This window comes from Salmo salar, chromosome ssa20 (genome assembly GCF_905237065.1).
Source record: "Salmo salar chromosome ssa20, Ssal_v3.1, whole genome shotgun sequence".
In the NCBI taxonomy this organism is placed as follows: domain Eukaryota; kingdom Metazoa; phylum Chordata; class Actinopteri; order Salmoniformes; family Salmonidae; genus Salmo; species Salmo salar.
In genome coordinates, this window is record NC_059461.1 from 30,640,293 (window position 1) to 30,662,845 (window position 22,553).

The 22,553-nt window shown below is 43.7% G+C and overlaps 1 protein-coding gene across 5 annotated transcripts in view; it reads left to right on the plus strand.

Moving 5' to 3' along the window:
- The window catches only part of LOC106580411 (phosphatidylinositol 4-phosphate 5-kinase type-1 beta), an 82,651-nt gene that overhangs the window by 36,345 nt on the left and 23,753 nt on the right, over positions 1-22,553 (plus strand). For 2 of the 5 annotated variants that reach the window (XM_045703210.1, XM_045703208.1), the window contains 7 exons: positions 4,867-4,967; positions 5,539-5,646; positions 8,414-8,482; positions 9,284-9,414; positions 13,876-13,993; positions 18,291-18,443; positions 18,725-19,021. In XM_045703210.1, the coding sequence (XP_045559166.1) occupies positions 8,414-8,482; positions 9,284-9,414; positions 13,876-13,993; positions 18,291-18,443; positions 18,725-19,021 (768 nt within the window). In that variant the 5' untranslated portion in view covers positions 4,867-4,967; positions 5,539-5,646. The remainder of the gene's footprint in view (positions 1-4,866; positions 4,968-5,538; positions 5,647-8,413; positions 8,483-9,283; positions 9,415-13,875; positions 13,994-18,290; positions 18,444-18,724; positions 19,022-22,553) is intronic. The other 3 variants (XM_045703206.1, XM_045703207.1, XM_045703209.1) reach the window with 2 other exon arrangements.

The following is a 22,553-nucleotide window of genomic DNA, read 5'->3' on the forward strand; positions in this document are numbered from 1 at the left end:
TCAACCATTTATCGGATCATCAAGAACTTCAAGGAGAGCGGTTCAATTGTTGTGAAGAAGGCTTCGGGACGCCCAAGAAAGTCCAGCAAGCGCCAGGACCGTCTCCTAAAGTTGATTCAGCTGCGGGATCGGGGAACCACCAGTACAGAGCTTGCTCAGGAATGGCAGCATGCAGGTGTGAGTGCATCTGCACGCACAGTGAGGTGAAGACTTTTGGAGGATGGCCTGGTGTCAAGAAGGGCAGCAAAGAAGCCACTTCTCTCCAGGAAAAACATCAGGGACAGACTGATATTCTGCAAAAGGTACGGGGATTGGACTGCTGAGGACTGGGGTAAAGTCATTTTCTCTGATGAATCCCCTTTCCGATTGTTTGGGGCATCCGGAAAAAAGCTTGTCCGGAGAAGACAAGGTGAGCGCTACCATCAGTCCTGTGTCATGCCAACAGTAAAGCATCCTGAGACCATTCATGTGTGGGGTTACTTCTCAGCCAAGGGAGTGGGCTCACTCTCACAATTTTGCCTAAGAATACAGCCATGAATAAAGAATGGTACCCACACATCCCCCGAGAGCAACTTCTCCCAACCATCCAGGAACAGTTTAGTGACGAACAATGACTTTCCCAGCATGATGGAGCACCTTGCCATAAGGCAAAAGTGATAACTAAGTGGCTCGGGGAACAAAACATTGATATTTTGGGTCCATGGCTAGGAAACTCCCCAGACCTTAATCCCATTGAGAACTTGTAGTCAATCCTCAAGAGGCGGGCAGACAAACAAAACCCCACAAATTCTGACAAACTCCAAGCATTGATTATGCAAGAATGGGCTTCCATCGGTCAGGATGTGGCCCAGAAGTTAATTGACAGCATGCCAGGGCGGATTGCGGAGGTCTTGAAAAAGAAGGGTCAACACTGCAAATATTGACTCTTTGCATCAACATTATTTAATTGTCAATAAAAGCCTTTGACACTTATGAAGTGCTTGTAATTATACTTCAGTATTCCATAGTAACATCTGACAAAAATATCTAAAGACACTGAAGCAGCAAACTTTGTGGAAATTAATATTTGTGTCATTCTCAAAACTTTTGGCCACGACTGTATGTATGCATGGATAAGTCTAGCCTGGTTAAACCAGACTGAATGTTGTGCTCATCATAAAACAACAGCTTATTCAACTGTCAATGAGAATACAGTATTTATTAGGGATGGGTGTGCGTACACGTTTAAAGGTTTGTATTCGATTACTAATAATAAGTTCTTGAAATCCACAAATGCAAAAAATAAATTTGTGACCAGAGCTTTATTAATATTGTACATTTCTTGTTTGGGGGGCTACAGGCACAATACACACATTGATGTAATCTCACATCCACCCACTTTAAAAAGTACACACGTACAAAGCATTGATCACCATGATCATACCACAGAGCCAGAAAGTAACAATAAATGTAGTATGGAGGAAAAGAAAGAAGTGTGTCTCTAATGAAATCTCTGATGTATAATTTGAGATTCAAGGAGCTATCATCATTCAGTTACATAGTCATGTCCCAAAAGTATTTAACTGCAGGGCACTCCCACATCATATGAAGCAGCAGTTGGGAGTTGGGGCCAATTGTATTATGAATAGTTTCTTTAGTGTTAAATACAGTCTGTGAACAAATGTAAAATGTATAAATTGATGGTTCGGATTACGGGATGCCAATGTCATATTTTTCCATATTCTGTTCCAGTTAAAGCATTGTTCAGATTCACTTAGATCTGTGGATCATATTTTTTTTATTGGCTAGCTCAGAATATGAACTTTCCAAAAGTTGTTTATATATTATGGAGATCAGTCCTTTTGAGACCCTAGATAATTTATTTATAAATCCCATCATTCGGTAGTTGGGTTTCCAAATGGACTCCGTAGGCCAACATAGCTGACCTAAATTGTAAATATAGAAAAAAGGAGTTGCCTGGTAATATGAATGTCTTTCGATCCTTGTAATGTTCCTAAACCATTACTCTCCATGATATTGGCAAGGTTTCCACATTTGGACCATGGGGGAGATGCAAAATAATGTATTCTTTTACCACTTTTTCTCCCCAATTGCGTGGTATCCAATTGGTAGTTAGTCTTGTCTCATCGCTGCAACTCCCGTACGGACTCGGGAGAAGTGAAGCTCGAGAGCCGTGCATCCTCCGAAACACAACCCAACCAAGCCGCGCTGCTTCTTGACACAATGCCCACTTAACCCGGAATCCAGCCGCACCAATGTGTTGGAGGAAACACCATACACCTGGCGACTGTGTCAGCATGCACTGCGCCCGGCCCACCACAGGAGTTGCTAGTGCGCGATGGGACAAGGACATCCCTGCCTGCCAAACCCTCCCCTAACCCGGACAATGCTGGGCCAATTGTGCACCGCCTCATGGGTCTCCCGGTCGTGGCTGGCTGCGACAGAGCCTGGACTCGAACCCAGAATCTCTACTGGCACAGCTAGCACTGCAATGCAGTGCCTTAGACCACTGCGCCACTCGGGAGGCCAATCGCAAGGCATTATTGTGAAATATTGGAGTATGGGCATGGGAGTGATTGAGATACGTCTAGATAGAGTAAGATATCATTGGCATATAATGAGATGACGTGACCCGTAGAATTGAAAGACTATTTAGCAGGTAAAATGTATATGCTCTGGAAAAAATGTCAAACACTTCAATGTTTTTATTGTTGGGATTATGTCAAGTGCAGCAAAAATATGTTAAGTTTTGTTTTCAGTTGTATATCAGAACAACCAGTAATTGGAAAAACCAATAGCATACCACATACTTCCTTTGCCTTTAGCCCCGTTTCACACTAACTTGCGAGTACACAACATTATTTTCATGAGAGTACTCGAACACACTTTCTTTCAAATGCCCATCCCTAGTATATCTTTCCTTTAGTTGTTTTAAGGCTGATACACTTCCTCACAGATATCTACTAGCAGGGGTTGGAATTGAAATGATCTTTCGTTCTGAACAGAACCACCATTTTGTTTTCCGTTCCACTGTTCTGACCAGCAAAATAAAGTTCTGAACCGGTTCCAACCCTAAAAAAAGTACTGGTTTATATTGTTCCTTTCTGTTCCTTTTTTAACTTGTGAAATCAACAATTTTTTTACATTTAGCTCATTAAATTACTTCAGCAATCAGTGCGGATAGAGCAGGCAAGGTAGTTGTTTGCGTCTGCTAAATGACGTAAATGTAAATGTTGTTTACATGCGTGATGGACAGACAAGTGTAGCCTATGATGCAATATGACTGAAATTTTGCAGGTGGGGGAGAGGGCGAGAGAGGGTTGAGGAGGAGGCTTAAAGTGCTGGACATCTTGTTATGACATGCATTATCTGAATTAGGTCCACAGAATTATACCTAGGGGGAGCGGATTCTATGAATGAACTTTGAATGTTCTTTTGAGCTAGCAAGCTCGCAACGTCAGCCTATGCTTTGGAGGGAGAGGGGCAGGTATTCTAAACACACACCGGCAAAGATTTTCTGCTGGGCTGCAGGCAGCCACTGGAATACATTTCTGAGTGACAGAGTCAGGGCTTTGCATAGGTGCTTTGTTGCATTTTTGTGTGGGACTCGAAAAAATGCCTCTAACTTAAAATAAACGTATTAACCGGTTCACATGCTTTTAAAATACAGTTTCTGTTCCGGAAGAGTATGGAACACAACATTTTGAACAGAAATGCAATGGTTCATTGGATCAGTCTAAAAGTTTGCACATACACTGCTGCCATCTAGTGGCCAAAATCTCAATTGCGCCTGGGCTGGAATAATATATTATGGCCTTTCTCTTGCATTTCAAAGATGATGGTACAAAAAAAAACAAAAAACGCATGGTTTTTCTTTGTATTATTTTTATCCAGATCTAATGTGTTATATTTTCCTACATTCCTTTCAAATGGTATCAAGAATATGCATATCCTTGTTTCAGGTCCTGAGCTACAGGCAGTTAGATTTGGGTATGTCATTTTTAAACAACAAGACTCACTTTACACTTGCTGACATGTTCACATTAGGCACACACACACACTCTGATGGTGTGGCTGAATGGTGAATAAGAGCTTCTTTGTGCTGCAGGTCTGACTGTGTGTTGGCCCTGCCTGGGGCGCCATTAGTCCTCATACAGTACACTCTGAGGGTCTGCAGTCTGTTTCTGTGCTTTACGAGGAGTCATTTATCCAGCACAGTTAGTGCAGCAGGCATGGCTGCTCACACCCCTCTATCTCCTTCTCTACCCCCACAGCAGAGCTCCTCTTTGTGGGACAAGAGGGGAGGTGTGAGTGATGTTATGGAGGTTTGACTGATGTTATGACTGCAGCATCATATCTTGTTATGGCTGTGTGTGGAGGGTGATTTGTGGAGTGACTGACAGCAGGGAGACCATTGTTTCTCTGCTCCTGAACAACAGCAGGGATCCAGCCCTGGGAGGAAACACACATGCACACACCATGCAAACTCACTAATAAATGCACTGAAAGACCCCATTGTCTAGCCGTCTCAGAGAATGGATAATTTTCTGCTGAATTGTTAATTTCAGGTTTTGAAATAGATTAAATCCATTTGATAACTGGTGGAAATGTAAAAAAGAAAAAATGAAATGAATGTTTTCAGAGGCCACTTGAAAAACAGTTCCAATAATGAAACGGGCATATCTGCCAGAATGTCCCTGTTAATGAATAAATATTTGCTGGTGGACTTTTTTCCAAGTTTCTATTCAAAAATCAAAGAGGAAGCAGCTTAATATTGTAGCAGAGGGCATTCTTCTACTGTTCTTTCACTCTGTAATGATAGGTATGTAATTGAGTATTTTCTCTATGTCCTCTTTCCTCTTCCAGAGGGTCTCTGTGGATTGAATACCCCCATGCCTGCAGGGCCTGATGACTAAGAGATGTGGTCGTGATCATTATTCCACTGGCAGAGCTTTTCACTAAGCAAGGTGGGCTCATACCTGTTTCACACTGACACTCCTATCTGCAGGGTCCTATTGATCAACATAACGTCCAGATACTGTAGATACACTGTGTTAGCTTTACATCTTCACATTAAGGCAACCTATTAAGAGTTAATTCAACATGACTGAATATCTAGCATAGTGTAGGTCCAAAAAAAGATTTTCACCAAGTCAAATTCCTTTATTGTGTTATCTAAGATTGTTCTATACATCAGTTGGGGTCACTATAAACTTCGATATGAGGTTCTAAACCTAGCATGAAAGTGCACCCTTGTAGCGGTGTGGGCTAATACAGTCAAAATGTTTGGGTAAGTTGAGCAAATTGAAGTATTTTCTTCCCAGGCATAATGCAAAGCGTTATCGCTGGGATATGAAGTATCAACCGGCCTGGCCTATGTTAAAAAAATACAAAGTGTTTGTTAGGTGTTAAGCCTGTGTTAAAATTTGATTCAAATGATTAAAAGACAAAAAGTGAATTGTGTTTGGGAAATAAAGATAGACATGGTTTTAAAAGGGTAGTGGAAATATTTAATTCAGTACAGAATTTTGTTTGTAGGCGGCTTACCCTGTCCCACGACTCAACTTACCCCATACCTGACTGGCCTGCACAGAGCCCTGACCTCAACCCCATCGTACACCATTGGGATGAATTGGAACGCCGACTGTGAGTCAGGCCTAATCGCCCAACATTTTACAGGGCCTGATGACTAAGAGAAAGAGGGAGCAGGTGATTACAGCTGTGTATTGACAGGGGTCAACATCCGTGCCCAACCTCACTAATGCTCTTGTGGCTGAATGGAAGCAAGTCCCCGCAGCAATGTTCAAACATCTAGTGGAAAGCCTTCCCAGAAGAGTGGAGGCTGTTATAGCAACAAAGGGGGGACCAACTTCATATTAATGCCCATGATTTTGGAATGAGACGTTCGACGAGGATGCAGTGTAACTCATCCAAATGGCTTTGACTTCTCAAAAACAGTATAAAGCTAACACAATATGATGCTCCGTCACCTTATTAATTTAGCCACTTACTTAGATAACTTGCAAGTTAAACTTAGAGGTCACGTTAACTCAGAATTCATGCAGGAAAAAAAGATAAAACGCATAATAAAAACCTTGCTGCGTTTTGTAAACTCAGATCTAAAATGCTAATTATTGTAATTTCTGCTCAGCATCAAACTAATTTTGTGCTTCAGTTGCACTTCTCCACTCAGATGAGAATTCAGGAATGGACATTCTATCATGTATCAGCAGACAGAGTTCTGACTGTGTAGCTACATTTTCTGGTACTTTTCTCGGTGTGGCCAGTAAATTGCAAGATTAACTTTACGCACAACATTAGGAAATGAAGCGGGCTACATTATTTTTATGATAAACATTGGAAATATGATGACCATGGATCGTTTTTGGAAAAAAGACCATGCTTTTTAATCGTAAACTCATTTTCTTGTGTGGCTGCCAGCCAAATAGTGTTGCACTTATGTTGCCATCTGATAACAATGAAGCTGTTTTCTGCTGAATGTGTTGCACTAATATATTTTATGTGAAGGAAAACTATAGTTGCACGTCCCTGTTCACTGTATTGAAGCAAAACAATACTTGACTTTCAATATAAAACACGACCCCTGTCAATACCCAGCTGTAATCACCTGCTCCCTCTTTCTCCAGTTATATCATTTACAAACAAACACGTGACTGGCTCAACTGTTCTGGGGAGCTACAGTACGCTTCATAATGGAAAATTATGTGACGGGTGAAATGAAGAACGCGATCTGCTTCATATTATGTATTGCACAAGTTGACTGCAGGTACAGTTGAAGTCGGAAGTGTACATACACATAGGTTGGAGTCATTAAAACTCGTTTTTCAACCACTCCACAAATTCCTTGTTAACAAACTATAGTTTTGGCAAGTCGGTTAGGACATCTACTTTGTGCATGACACAAGTAATTTTTGCAACAATTGTTTACAGACAGATTATTTCACTGTATCACAATTCCAGTGGGTCAGAAGTTTACATACACTAAGTTGACTGTGCCTTTAAACAGCTTGGAAAATTCCAGAAAATGATGTCATGGCTTTAGAAGCTTCTGATAGGCTATGACATCATTTGAGTCAATTTGAGGTATATCTGTGGATGTATTTCAAGGCCTACCTTCAAACTCGGTGCCTCTTTTCTTGACATCATGGGAAAATCTAAAGAAATCAGCCAAGACCTCAGAAAAAGAATTGTAGAACTCCACAGGTCTGGTTCATCCTTGGGAGCAATTTCCAAATGCCTGAAGGTACCACGTTCATCTGTACAAACAATAGTACGCAAGTATAAACACCATGGAACCACGCAGCCGTCATACCGCTCAGGAAGGAGACGCGTTCTGTCTCCTAGAGATGAACGTACTTTGGTGCCAAAAGTGCAAATCAATTCCAGAACAACAGCAAAGGACCTTGTGAAGATGCAGGAGGAAACCGGTACAAAAGTATCTATATCCACAGTAAAACGAGTCCTATATCGACATAGCGTGAAAGGCCACTTAGCAAGGAAGAAGCCACTGCTCCAAAACCGCCATAAAAAAGCAAGAATACGGTTTGCAAATGCACATGGGGACAAAGATCGTACTTCTTGGAGAAATGTCCTCTGGTCTGATGAAACAAAAATAGAACTGTTTGGCCATAACGACCATCATTATGTTTGGAGGAAAAAGGGGGATGCTTGCAAGCCGAAGAACAACATCCCAACCGTGAAGCACGGGGGTGGCAGCATCATGTTGTTGGGGTGCTTTGCTGCAGGAGGAACTGGTGCACTTCACAAAATAGATGGCATCATGAGGGAGGAAAATTATGTGGATATATTGAAGCAACATCTCAAGACATCAGTAAGGAAGTTAAAGCTTGGTCGCAAATAGGTCTTCCAAATGGACAATGACCGACCCCAAGCATACTTCCAAAGTTGTCATTTTGTTGAAAAACTTGAAAGAAATAGTTTTGACAGTATTGAAAAACCATCCCGTGGCTATTTGCATACGCTATACCGCCCAATCCTATTAAACAATTGCTCAACTATTCACTATATGCTTTTTGAACCCGGCACCCGACGACATTTTGTCACTACAAACGTTTGAGCTGAGCACGCCAATTTCTCTTTAGATTAAAAATGCGTACCTCATCAATCTACATGGTTCTATTAGTCAAAGTAAAACTTGAAGGCCTCTGTGTTCGTCTTGTCTGGACTGAGAAAAAACGGTTGTGGTGAAAACTGTCTTTGTGAGGTGTGTCTTGAGTTGATATTATGCAATAATCCCAGATGAATGTATTCCTACTCAGTCAGTGTGAATTGACTGTATTCCTATACCACTGACTTAGCACCTGAAAATACTTTATTTCATACTAATCTTGTGACCAGTGAGTTCCTTCATCTTCTGCTCTCCTCTCATCAGATGTCAACAACCACAGAAAATGGAGTGGGAGGGTATCGGAACACAAGCGGAGAGAAAACATACAAAAAGGTAAAGTTTCATCACTCCGCACTTCCCCACTGCTCTCTCTGGCTGGATTTGATTGGCCTTTTATGAGAACCATGAAGGGAGGTTTCACAGTGAGTGTTGTTGGAATTAATTCCCATTCATCGCTAGGATGAAGTCCAAGAAGCTTTCACTTTTGATGTCCCTTTAATGTCCTGCTTCTACACAGTTGGTACATGATGCCCTGACCTTTCAGAAGTAGCATGCCTGGGAAGCTCACAGTCCATTTGCTGCTTTACTGTATTTTCATTTGGATTAGACATCACTGGTGGTGATGGGATTTTGGCACACACAATGTAACAGGGCTTATTGCAGAAAGTGCAGGCTATTTGAAACATCTAGGTAATTTATTTGATATTTTCAGAACTATTGAAGCTATGTAAACAGTGTAATTTGTTAAAATAACCAGCCATCTTGGCATCAGCTGGCTTTCAATGTCATTACTGTTACGTGCTTGTTTCAGAGAATCTGACATTGTTTTCTGACTGTATTGTATATTCCTGAACGCCCATCTTACATGTGCCTCCTTTACAAGACATGCCTCTAAAAGAGTTCTCAGTACAGTATCTCTTAGATTTGAGTACCATTCTGTTCTAGGGAATTTGCTACCTTCTTGCCCTTTGGAGTTTATGCCTAGTTTGCTTTCCTTTTTAGCACTGTGGAAAAAAAACTTTGTAAAAAGCACCATACAAATAAACATGTAATTGATAAATGTATTGGTTGATTGATTTGTTGATTGGTTGATTTATGTGTTGATTGGTGTGTTTGGTTGTCCCTCACCCTCAGACCACGTCGTCGGCCCTGAAGGGGGCCATCCAGTTGGGCATCGGCTACACGGTGGGAAACTTGACCTCCAAACCTGACAGAGATGTTCTCATGCAGGACTTCTACGTTGTGGAGAGTGTCTTCCTGCCTAGGTGAGGAGGGACATTACTGATTATAGTGATGCTACAGATGTAGGATCTTAATTTGATCACCTTGTTGCAGGAGAACTTCACTGCAATGCAGGAAATGTAAAACTAGGAAGTGTATTTGAGGTTTAAAAAGGCTTCTGAAGTTTGTAATTTCCACTTTGTTTGAAGATGTAATCCGGAGGCAGGTTTTCTATACAACAGCCTTCTGTGTGTTCTCTTTTCGACTCCCTCCGTATATATGGAATCAAACACAGGAATTTTATCCATCTCCTTAGCTATCATACTCTGCTTCCACTGGGCATTCCACTGGTTTCAAAACTCGGTCCTCCAGAAAGTGGAGAGCATTAGCAACTCTTTTGCAGTTGTGATATCTTTCCAATAAGCTGTGTTAGAAAGGATTATCTACACACACTGACCAATCCGAACTCACCTCTCTGCATGTCCAGCCCATCCATTATCTCAGCCAATCATGGCTAGCGGGAAGGTTCCTGTTTTTCCGTGGCTAAACCAACTAGGCTCATAATTAAAATGTTGTATTCATATTTACAGATGGCATACAAGTTTGTTATTAAGGCACATGAAAGTTCACATGTTCCAGAAGGCATTTCTGCCAAAAAACTTGAAGTAGTGCCACGCGACACATGCCTAGTTTCCTGAAATGAGTCACATATTGTATTTACGTATGCTTTCACACAAAAACATGCTTTACATCCTGAGTAGATGAACCATAATGATAGGTCCATTAGAAACACTACAACCTATATGTGGGTGCTGCTGTGAAGTGACTCATTGCCTTTCTGCAGTGAGCCTGTGAATGAAAAGAGGAACATAGGTTGAGCTCAATCTGTCTGCTAGCTAAAATAGGATAGCTTCATGTCTGGATCACTTCATGAGACAAGAGGGAGGAGGCGTTCTCCTTAAAGCAGTATTGATGCACGGAGAGAGATGGATTCCCAGGGTTCATATCCCAAAGAATAGAAAAAGGCATCTATCATTTAACATGAGAATGAATCGGCTAGTTGAAGTCATGGTGTGTGAACCCAGTCTCTCTAGTGGATTGAATACCCAATACCCTGGGAATCCGCTTACTGTGTCTCTTAATGCCAGAGTGCAAAACGTACTGCGTGCCGTGCTTGGGCCATACAATCCTCTATCTTAATAATTACAACATCAACTTAAAGAAACGCCTTATCTAACCCAGCACACACCTAGGAACACTCATGCATGAACACATATACACACACACATGCATAAAAACACACGCAAGCACACAAACGCACACAAACACACACACACACACACACACAGTGTGTAAGAGATGATATCATTAGTGCCATCAGACCACATCACTTGGTCATGCACTGTTTGAATAAGCTTCTTGTTTATGCTAAACGATCTAGAGCAGGGGGGTCGAACTCATGTTGCCCGGGAACCACATTTGGTCTTCCACGAGGTCCGGAGTGCCGCACTGAAAATGTGTCATTATTGCCTCTCTCTCAAAATGTGCATAGAAATAGTCCTCTATCCATCGTTTTTGGAATTTTAGATGCTCCTGGACTCTAGCTTTCATTTGGGTGATTATTAGCGAGCTGGACACAGTCAAGATGCTGTATGAATGTAAGTCCATAAAAAGGTCTACACAGATTCGTTTCGTTTTTAGTCATTTTTAAGTATACTGATTTCATTTACCCCTCCCCAAAAAATATTATTTTTATTATGTATTTTTACTCAAACCCCCCGCGGCCCGGATTGGACCTGATCCGGCCCACGGGCCATATGTTTGACGCTCCTGATCTAGAGAATCTGTTCCTGAACAAAATGAACAAAATATTCAACAAACCTCTCCCCGAATGAAAAACAGTAAATCATCAAAGAATTTCAACCTCTTGATTGGCCAGCCTCTTTCCCTTCCAAGCCCTGCAGAGACTTGGACTAGGAAATGCTTTCTGTGTGTCACTTTCCAAATGGCACATCAGGACATGCAAATTTTGTCCTTCGACATGCAAATGCTGTCAGTTTATACTCACAGACTGAGTTTCACCGTTATGCTAATTTCAAAATACACTGAAAATATTGACTTGCATCCCATGTTGACTCCAATGCTTCCCACAGTTGTGTCAATTTGGCTGGATGTCCTTTGGGTGGTGGACCATTCTTGATACACACAGGAAACTGTTGAGCGTGAAAAACCCAGCAACGTTGCAGTTCTTGACAATCTTATGCACCTGGCACCTACTACTATACCCTGTTCAAAGATACTGAAATATTTTGTCATGCCCATTTACCCTCTGTGTATGTGTGCCATTCAATCTGTCTCAAGGCTTAAAAATCATTCTTTAACCTGTCTCCTCTCCTTCATCTACACTGATTGAAGTGGATTTAACAAGTGACATCAATAAGGGATCATAGCTTTCACCTGGATTCACCTGGTCAGTCTATGTCATGGAAAGAGCAGGTGTCCTTAATGTTTTGTATACTCAGTGTATATACTGCAGGGTAACGTAAATGACTCTACTGGACACAGGTGCAATAGCTACCCCAGAATGTTGAAATGAATGAGTTTTGCCAAACATACAGAGAGCGTGTAATATGTTGTAATTTCCTCTTCATGGACATCTTTTGACTGAGAGGGCAGGTGACAATAACAACACTGGAGAGACCATGTGTTTTAACCCCCGCTAGAAAAGACAACAGACTCTCCAGGGAGGAAAAACAAACACAACATAACCAGTGGAGGAAGGTTAAGCCATGATGCGACTACAGGCGACGTAACTACACGCATTCAGTAACAGGACAGCCGTAGTTATTGTCTCAATCTCTTTCTCTCTTTCCCTCCCCCTCTATCGCTCTCTCTCTCCACTGAGAGACACAGGACTGAGTGACCGGCAGAGAGTGCTCAGAGGTGGTCCTCCTCCACTTCCCTCATCTCCAGGGGTTCCCTTCACTCCACTTCCCTCATCTCCAGGGGTTCCCTTCACTCCACTTGTTTTATTTTTATTTAACTAGACAAGTCAGTTACCAACAAATTCTTATTTACAATGATGGCCTACCCCGTCCAAACCCTAACCCGGACGACGCTGGGCCAATTATGCGCCGCCCTATGGGACTCCCAATCACGGCCGGTTGTGATACAGCCTGGAATCGAACCAGGGTCTGTAGTGATGCCTCTAGCACTGAGATGCAGTGCCTTAGACCGCTGCGCCACTCAGGAGCCCCAGGCTGGCTTTGGATGCCTGTATTTCTCAGACATTTTCTGACTCTCACATTGTTTATCTGGTGTAACTTGTCTAGTCGTATTTCCTCTAAAAGTACGCTATGAAAGACACTGTCATAGTTGTGTGCAGTTGTGTTCTCCTTCGTCTAAATGGTTCTAATATGAAGCCTTACACTCACAGCAGGCAGCACATAGCTCTGCGCAGCTGGAGGTCATTCTCCTTGCTGCCCACACACCCTACATGAGCAGCGTGATTTCATTCAGTAGGCTGATAATCACAACTATTGTGTTACACAGCAGAGCCAGGTTGTAGTTTATCCTGTTGCTGAGTGAATGCACTGCGGTGCGGCTCAACATCTTAGCCAAGTCAGAATCCAAAAACCTGGTTTCAAAAGCAGCTTGGTGTTGAGATGCCCTGGAAAACACAGCCTTGTTTAACCCACTGTTAATGGATTTAGGGTGCAGTGTGCATTTGGGGAGTTGTTATTCTCTAAAAGATTTCTAGGAGCATCTGGAGCTAAGCTAATCACCCAGCAGACCCCCTGTGTTCTGTTCCACCTGGCACAGCTACAGGCTCATGTTAAACTGGGTCAGTCTTTACGTGAGCCATGCCAGTGTCTCATATAGTAGAGAGAGAAAGAAAGGAAAACAGAAATGTGTGTTTTGTAGTCTCTCTTTCATTGGACACGGAGCTCATATCATTATAGTGCAAGTCTCTTGTGTGGTGTTGTATTGTGTTTTATGGTGTGGTGTTGTGTGGTGTTTTATTGTGTTGTAAGGTATTGTATTGTGGTGTGGTGTTGTAAGGTGTTTTATGGTGTTGTATTGTGTTGTATGAGTATTGTTTAGGGTAATCAGAGCCGTTCTCGCTCTCCAGGCTCTGACCTCTAAACAGGGCTGCGTGCCACTGGAATACCATTTCATCTGGCTTGCCATCATGGGTTACTGTATTAATGTCAATACACACAGAGGCGTGTCGCGTTACTTCATGCCACGCTGACTGGAACTGACTGGGCTGAATGCTCTGACATGAAGACTGTGTTCTAGTTATAGCCCTCCCCTTTGCTGAGGCTGTGTGATATTTGTTTGCAAAATGTCAGTCTACATCAGTAATAGTGCTAGTTTTCTACATTAGTAAACTGATCAGCTGAGATTTCTTTGGAAGGCTTTGTCCAAACTTACTTGCTTGTGTTTGTGAGGATATTCTAACTGTTCTGTGTCTGTTGTCCGGTTGGTCTTGTTTCCATCAGTGAAGGGAGCAACCTGACACCGGCGCACCACTACCCAGACTTCCGCTTCAAAACCTACGCCCCGCTGGCCTTCCGCTACTTCCGAGAGCTCTTCGGGATCAAACCAGATGACTACCTGGTAGGTCTAAGCACTGCACCTGATCGAGACACATCCCATAGGTTAGAGTTCATCCTACCTATCATGTACAGTAGCTTTCTACAATAAATTCATTGGGATCAGTGGTGGCTAAAGTGTATTTTATACATTTACATGTAAACATTTTAGTAATTTATCAGACGCTTTTATCCAGAGTGACTTACCGAAGCAATTACAGTTAAGTGCCTTGCTCAAGGGCACATCGAGAGATTTTTCACCTAGTCGGCTCGGGGATTCGAACCAGCGACCTGTTGAGCTTGTGGTGAAGTTTTATACATGTGCTTTTCTTATAACAAATGTATGTGTTCTATTCATGTGCTGTTCTATAAACCAATATCTGTGTTCATGGAAGTGGCTGACTGAACAAATCCTCACTATCAGTAGCTGTAATTTGGCAGTACGCCAAGACCTTGTTTTGAGAACAAAATATATCTCAGTTTCAAGGTCTCAGCTTAGAGAGTAGAAGCCTTGTGAGGTATTGGTCTGTCACATGTTATGAACCAGTATTGGTCGGTGATATGAATGAAACAAAACGGTAATGATTAATTAATTATGCTAAATCATACAAATATAACTTGTCTGTGTATAGCTGTATATAAGACAGCTGCTGGGACTGCCCTAGCAGAGCTTCTGACAGACATTCACTATGGTGCATTAAGTTTGTTGGAATCTCTTCAGCACGCTGACAAATAAAGGATGATTCAATTAAGATTGACTTTTAGTGTCCCTCAGTAAGAATTTCCACATCAAGCTCTTAACCGCTAGACTACCTGCCACCCTGTGAGAGCAGGGGTTTTACCCTGTTCTACGTATCCAGCAGTGGTGGTGGTGGTGGTGGTGGTTGAGCTGGGGGTGAGAGAATGGTCATGCTAATTGAGCATGCTTTCATAATGATGGGTTTAATTGTATCCCCCCTGAAATGAAATCAGGCTGTAATTTCCCAGAGGGTGTGCGTGTATCAGGAGTTAACCCCTTGCTGACCGATCCAACTCAGGAGGCATGTCAGAGAGAGTGGCCCTTCAGGTCAAAGTCATTACCACTCTCTAGTATTCTGCTGTCATTATCACTAGAACAGGTAGAGCAGAGGAGAATACGTCAGAGTTTCAATATGCAGCACTACCATACGGAATATACAGTGTATATATACATATATCATACTGTATGCCGGAGCAGGCCCAGCTATTCACTGCATGATCTGTTATCTATATATTATTCCACTCACACTTTATTTATCATTTGAAATTCTTTTCTACCATTCTTTTCTATTATGCCCATAACTTGAGGTTTTGGATTTACACTCTTTACTTCAAGGCTGTTGCACCCAGCCTCACCACAGCTCTTATGAATGCCCTGCCATGTTCTGCATTTATGATCTGTAATCATTGCTAGCAGACAAAAGGCTACACGACAGGCAAAGAAAGAGTGAAAGTCAGAGAGGGTCAGACTGGAAGAGGGAGAGAGACTGAAGGGTGAAGCAAACACTGTCTTAATGTGTGTCCTTGTGTTTATTATGCATTTATTCAGAGACCGGAGCAACAAATCAGCTTAATTAAGACAGCACACACACGCACGCACTCGCGCACACACACACAGACACACACTCTACCCCCCAGGCTCCTGAATGCAAATGCAGATAAATTGCGGATGTGTTTGTGCTGTGGGCTCAACGTGATTGCAGACTGCCATCAGTCTGTGGAGAACCCCATGCTTTCTCTCTCTCTCTCTCTCCATCAGAATACACAGTGCTGTTTCCCTTCTACTGCACGTATCATTAAACCTTAGTGTTTAATGAACACAGCACTACTGCCTTTCCTCACTGACTTCCCCTATTCCTTTGATTTCCACACAGAAGGGGTTCTGTTAGACTAGGGCTTTTCTGTTCATATGGAGAACAACACAAAATATGTTGTTGAAAGGGTTGTTGTATGTGGGCTCTATTGCCAGAGGCTCATCTCATGTAAACTAAACTGCAAATGTTATTTTGTGTACAGACATGGGCTTTGTTTGTGAAGGTACAACTGATAAACACACACACATGCTGGTGGAAACAATACATTCACCCGTGCCCTGAGGCTTATTGCTGGCCTTACATGGGGGGTGTGTGTGTGTGTGAGGTCGGGGGTGTGTGTGTGAGGTCGGGTGTGTGTGTGTGTGTGTGTGTGTGTGTGTGTGTGTGTGTGTGTGTGTGTGGGTGTGTGTGTGTGTGTGTGTGTGTGTGTGAGGTCGGGGTGTGTGTGTGTGTGTGAGGTCGGGGTGTGTGTGTGTGTGTGAGGTCGGGGTGTGTGTGTGTGTGTGTGTGAGGTCGGGTGTGTGTGTGTGTGAGGTCGGGGTGTGTGTGTGTGTGTGTGTGTGTGTGTGAGGTCGTGTGTGTGTGTGTGTGTGTGTGTGTGTGTGAGGTCGGGGTGTGTGTGTGAGGTCGGGGTGTGTGTGTGTGTGTGTGTGTGTGTGTGTGTGTGTGTGTGTGTGTGTGAGGTCGGGGGTGTGTGTGTGTGTGTGAGGTCGGGGTGTGTGTGTGTGTGTGTGTGAGGTCGGGGTGTGTGTGTGTGTGTGTGTGTGTGTGTGTGTGAGGTCGGGGTTGTGTGTGTGTGTGTGTGTGAGGTCGGGGTGTGTGTGTGTGTGTGTGTGAGGTCGGGGTGTGTGTGTGTGAGGTCGGGGGTGTGTGTGTGAGGTCGGGTGTGTGTGTGTGTGAGGTCGGGGTGTGTGTGTGTGTGAGGTCGGGGTGTGTGTGTGTGTGTGTGAGGTCGGGTGTGTGTGTGTGTGTGAGGTCGGGGTGTGTGTGTGTGTGTGTGTGTGAGGTCGGGGGTGTGTGTGTGAGGTCGGGTGTGTGTGTGTGTGAGGTCGGGGTGTGTGTGTGTGTGTGAGGTCGGTGTGTGTGTGTGTGTGTGTGTGTGTGTGTGTGTGTGTGTGTGTGTGTGTGTGTGTGTGTGTGTGTGTGTGTGTGTGTGTGTGTGTGTGTGTGTGTGTGTGTGTGTGTGTGTGTGAGGTCGGGGGTGTGTGTGTGTGTGTGAGGTCGGGGGTGTGTGTGTGTGTGTGTGTGTGTGTGTGTGTGTGTGTGTGTGTGTGTGTGTGTGTGTGTGTGTGTGTGTGAGGTAAGTGTGTGTGTGAGGTAAGTGTGTGTGAGTGGTAGGGGGTGAGGTAAGTGGGAGGGTGTGGGTGTGTGTGTGTGTGTGAGGTCGGGGTGTGTGTGTGTGTGTGAAGTAGTGTGTGTGTGTGTGAGGTAAGTGTGTGTGAGTGGTAGGGGGGTGAGGTAAGGGGGAGGGTGTGGGGGTGAGTGAGTGTTAATGAAATAAACGTGCTAGAAAAGCCACACAAGCATCTTTGAATGAATGAAACAGTATGTTTGTGTTCCAGACCACCCCAACTGGAATACAACATGTTATTTCTTAACCACACAATAAACAACGGCGGTGTGTTAGGTGGTTGTCCATGGTATAAGTTGTGGTTTATAAATCAGGCGAGAACCTTGTTTTCATGAGGATGTTTCCCAGGATTAGGCAGCTCGTTCAATGACCACAGGACTTGATTGAGGCAGCACAAACAGATCTGAGACTAGGTTATGGTTGTACAGGCATACTGTACCTCACCGGTTGTATTGTTTTGTTGTTTTTACAGGCATATTAAACCAGTTGTGTTGTGTTGTTTTTACAGGCATATTAAACCAGTTGTGTTGTTTTTACAGGCATATTAAACCAGTTGTGTTGTTTTTACAGGCATATTAAACCAGTTGTGTTGTTTTTACAGGCATATTAAACCAGTTGTGTTGTTTTTACAGGCATATTAAACCAGTTGTGTTGTGTTGTTTTTACAGGCATATTAAACCAGTTGTGTTGTTTTTACAGGCATATTAAACCAGTTGTGTTGTGTTGTTTTTACAGGCATATTAAACCAGTTGTGTTGTTTTTACAGGCATATTAAACCAGTTGTGTTGTGTTGTTTTTACAGGCATATTAAACCAGTTGTGTTGTTTTTACAGGCATATTAAACCAGTTGGTTGTGTTGTTTTTACAGGCATATTAAACCAGTTGTGTTGTGTTGTTTTTACAGGCATATTAAACCAGTTGTGTTGTGTTGTTTTTACAGGCATATGAAACCAGTTGTGTTGTTTTTACAGGCATATGAAACCAGTTGTGTTGTTTTTACAGGCAAATTAAACCAGTTATGTGTTGTTTTTACAGGCAAATTAAACCAGTTATGTGTTGTTTTTACAGGCAAATTAAACCAGTTATGTGTTGTTTTTACAGGCATATTAAACCAGTTGTGTTGTTGTTTTTCTCCTCAGTACTCCATCTGTAATGAGCCTCTGATTGAGCTGTCCAATCCCGGGGCCAGCGGCTCTCTGTTCTACCTGACCAGCGATGACGAGTTCATAATCAAAACCGTTCAGCACAAAGAGGCAGAGTTTCTCCAGAAACTACTCCCAGGTTACTACATGGTGAGTAACTTACCCAACCTGGTCTGCGTTACCTATATAGTGCACTACTTTTGACCAGGGCCCATGGGGCTCTGTTTATAAGTAGTGCACTATATAGGATTTAGGGTTCAATTTAGGTTGCAAACCTAGTCTCAGGCCTTTTAAACAGTGGAATAATACTGAGGTTTAAGGTTTGGGATGAATGGTTAACTGAGTATTCAGAGCTATGTGAACTCTAACCAATCCAGAACCTTAATAATCTACTAACTGCAATCCACCTCTCTCCCCACATCCACACACAGAACCTGAACCAGAACCCACGCACACTGTTGCCTAAGTTCTACGGTCTGTACTGCATCCAGTCTGGAGGCGTCAACATCCGGCTGGTGGTGATGAACAACGTGCTGCCGCGCTCTGTCAAGATGAACTACAAGTACGATCTAAAGGGCTCCACCTACAAGAGACGTGCCTCCAGGAAGGAGAGGGAGAAGGCCTGTCCCGTCTACAAGGACCTGGACTTCCAGGACATGCATGAAGGGCTCTACTTCGACGCTGACACCTACAATGCCCTGATGAAGACCCTACAGAGAGACTGCCTGGTAGGTGTGAACTGGGACAGGTGTGTGTGTGTGTGTGTGTGTGTGTGTGTGTGTCTGTCTGTCTGTCTGTCTGTCTGTCGGCTCGAACTCCGACCGTGTGGTAGGGCCTGGCGAAGCTGTGCTACAACACTGTCTTGAGTACCAAGAAAATCAGATTATACAGCTGGTTTGAATGTAATGTCATTTCAACTTGCTGAGTCATCCCAGTATTCCAATGCATCTCAGCAAACACATGGCAGAAGCAATTTAACAAAACAAAGCAGATTCCTCACATTCTTTCAGTATTGTATGCAGATAATGGCGAGTCGTTCTGGCTTTTCCAGTCATGCTAGAATTAGAAAGTAGAAGTACTATCAGATGAGAAGGCTCAGTTTACAGCACTATCTATACGCTCATCTCTACGGTCTGCTGTTTTCATTCCCAAACTCTGGACTTCAATGGCCAAACTCCTCGTGATGTCATCCCTTGGACATTGGGTCACATGCCAGAAGTAGGAAAGGGCACAGATTGTATTTGTAGTTGGACTCCCTCTGTCTCTGGGAAATCAGCAACCTCTCCCATTCAAACAGGATACTCTGCACTCAGTACACATGCTCAAATAGTATACACTGCATACACGTACACACACTTACAGGCACGCATGTATACTAATGCAAGTATGCACGCACGCACGCATGCACGTGCGCCACACCCACACACACACTCTCTCTCCACTCTTCCACTTCATACTCTGCCACATTGTATACAAGCCCAGAACACTGTGTGTGATTGTAGGGTTGTACAGAGTGTTTTGAGAAAGGGAACTGTGTGTTTCTGCTGCGTTTGGCATTGGGACTGTGTGTTTCTACTGTGGGTTCATTGGGAGCTCTGAGCTCTGTTCAGTTCCATGACAGCTCTCCAAACACTGAATGTGATTAAGAAATGTTCCCAGCAGCGTGAGAGTGAGAAAGTAAGAGAGAGCACCAGCCTAAAGATAGGAGTACAATCTGAGGCTGCATTCCTGTCTATTTCAGAGCAGTAGCCACCAGATTAGCCTGTCTAATCTAGTGAAGTAGTGGGATCTGAGCTATTGTTCAACAGAGAGAGAACACCACAACTCTGCTCTGAAACAGGAGCAAGGAGCTACTTTGCCACTCCTAAAATGTACATAGAACAAACAGGACCACAACAAGTCAAGCTGGAGATCTATAGGCCTACGGCACTACTATGCTGTACACTGAGTGTACAGAACATTAAGAACACCGGCTCTTTCCATGACATAGACTGACCAGGTGAAATCCAGGTGAAAGCTATGATCCCTTATTGATGTCACTTGTTAAATCCACCTCAATCAGTGTAGATGAAGGAGAGGAGACAGGTTAAAGAAGGATATTTAAGCCTTGAGACAATTGAGACATGGATTGTGTATGTGCCACTCAGAGGGCGAAATGGGCAAGACATAAAATGTAAGTGCCTTTTGAACAGGGTATGGTAGTAGGTGCCAGGCACACCGGTTTGTGTCAAGAACTGCAACGTTGCTGGGTTTTTCACGCTCAACAGTTTCCTGTGTGTATCAAGAATGGTCCACCACCCAAAGGACATCCAGCCAACTTGACACAACTGTGGGAAGCATTGGAGTCAACATGGGCCAGCATCCCTGTGGAACGCTTCCGACACCTTGTAGAGTCCATGTCCTGACTAATGTAGGCTGTTCTGAGGGCAAAAAGGGGGATGGGGACGGGGACTCAATATTAGGAAGGTGTTCCTAATGTTTTGTATAGTCAGTGTATATCTGTCTTATCTCCCTCTGTTGTCATTGTGCTCTGCTCAGACCCACCTGTTTGTGAATAGATAATTGGTTGATTGATTGAAAACACGTAATCAATCATAATGTGGACTGTCACAGATCATATGGATGGTGATCACATAATGACTGACAATGGTGAATAGTCTTATTCAGCTATTATTATACAGTATAGATCTTACATAACCCCATGTACTGTACATAACCCTGGCCTTCTTGGCTAGCTCTGAAGGGATATATCTCATGTGGGAGAAGAATGAAGTTGCCCCAGGCACTGATCTAACATCAGTTTAGCATTTTCAACAGTTATATACTAGTTACAAGTTACAGTTAAATACTAGTTACAGTTAGTATATGTGGAGGGTTAGCTTATCCTAGATCTGTGCCCCTAAGGACAACTTTAAACCACAGGCTGTTAGGCCTATGTTGTAACAGTGTGTGTGTTGTCCCTGACAGAGAGAACATGGTTGTGTCTGTCTCTGTGTCTGTCTCTGTGTCTGTCTCTGTGTCTGTCTCTGTGTCTCTGTATCTGTCTCTGTGTCTCTGTGTCTGTCTCTGTGTCTCTGTGTCTGTCTCTGTGTCTCTGTCTCTGTCTCTGTGTCTCTGTCTCTGTGTCTCTGTCTCTGTGTCTCTGTCTCTGTGTCTCTGTCTCTGTGTCTCTGTCTCTGTGTCTCTGTCTGATGGCACAGGGTGCTTCACTCTTGTCTCCAACCAGGATGTAGACATCAGGAAGTAGACCAGGAACAGGAAGGAAGACACACTTCCTGTTTAAGGTATCCAACCTTTGAAAACTTGGAAACGTTATAGCCTATGATGTGATTGTCAAGGACATTTGTTTTACTCCCCCATAACAACGTCATGGCTTCTGTGAACCAGGTTTAACCACTTTCATTTTATCGGAGACTGAGCTGTTTTTCAACAGCAAATGACAAGTGGTGACTTAATGAATGGATTTAGTCTGCATGAGTAGCACGGTGTTGTGGGTATATATAGGCCTGTTTGGTAACAGGCAGTCCTGTGTGTTTCTGATGACTCTCCTTTGGGACACCGCCTGGAGTCACGCCTCGATGGCTTTGGCTGCTATAGCTGGCTGATTCATCTCCTTTGCTCTCCTTGTGTTTCTTAACTAAACTCACACACTCCTCAATGTTGACTTTTTATTAGCTCAGAATGGTGGAGAAAGGATAACAGTGGTTTACAGATAGGGCTGTGAGGGTCATGGAATTTTGGGTGATGGGCCAGCCAAATGACCGTGGTCACCATAATAACCATTTCATGATGGTCTTCATCCATAACCGTTGGTTACACAGTTATTCAGCCCTATTCACAGACCTCTGTCCCTCCCCATCTCTCTCTTCTCTCACTTCCTTTGTACTTCAAAGTATAAAGGGAACAGTGTTTCATGCAGGTCATTAATGTGCCAGGCCCAGGTTTCATAATGACTGTTTGTGTGTGTCTGTCTGGGGGGGGGGCTGTGTGTCTGTCTGGGGGCGGGGCTGTGTCTGTCTGGGGCGGGGGGCTGTGCTGTCTGTCTGGGGCGGGGGGCTGTGTCTGTCTGTCTGGGGCGGGGGGGCTGTGTCTGTCTGTCTGGGGCGGGGGGGCTGTGTCTGTCTGTGGGGCGGGGGCGTGTGTCTGTCTGGGGCGGGGGCTGTGTCTGTCTGGGGGGGGCTGTGTTCTGTCGGGGGGCTGTGTCTGTCTGGGGCGGGGGGCTGTGTCTGTCTGTCTGGGGCGGGGGGCTGTGTCTGTCTG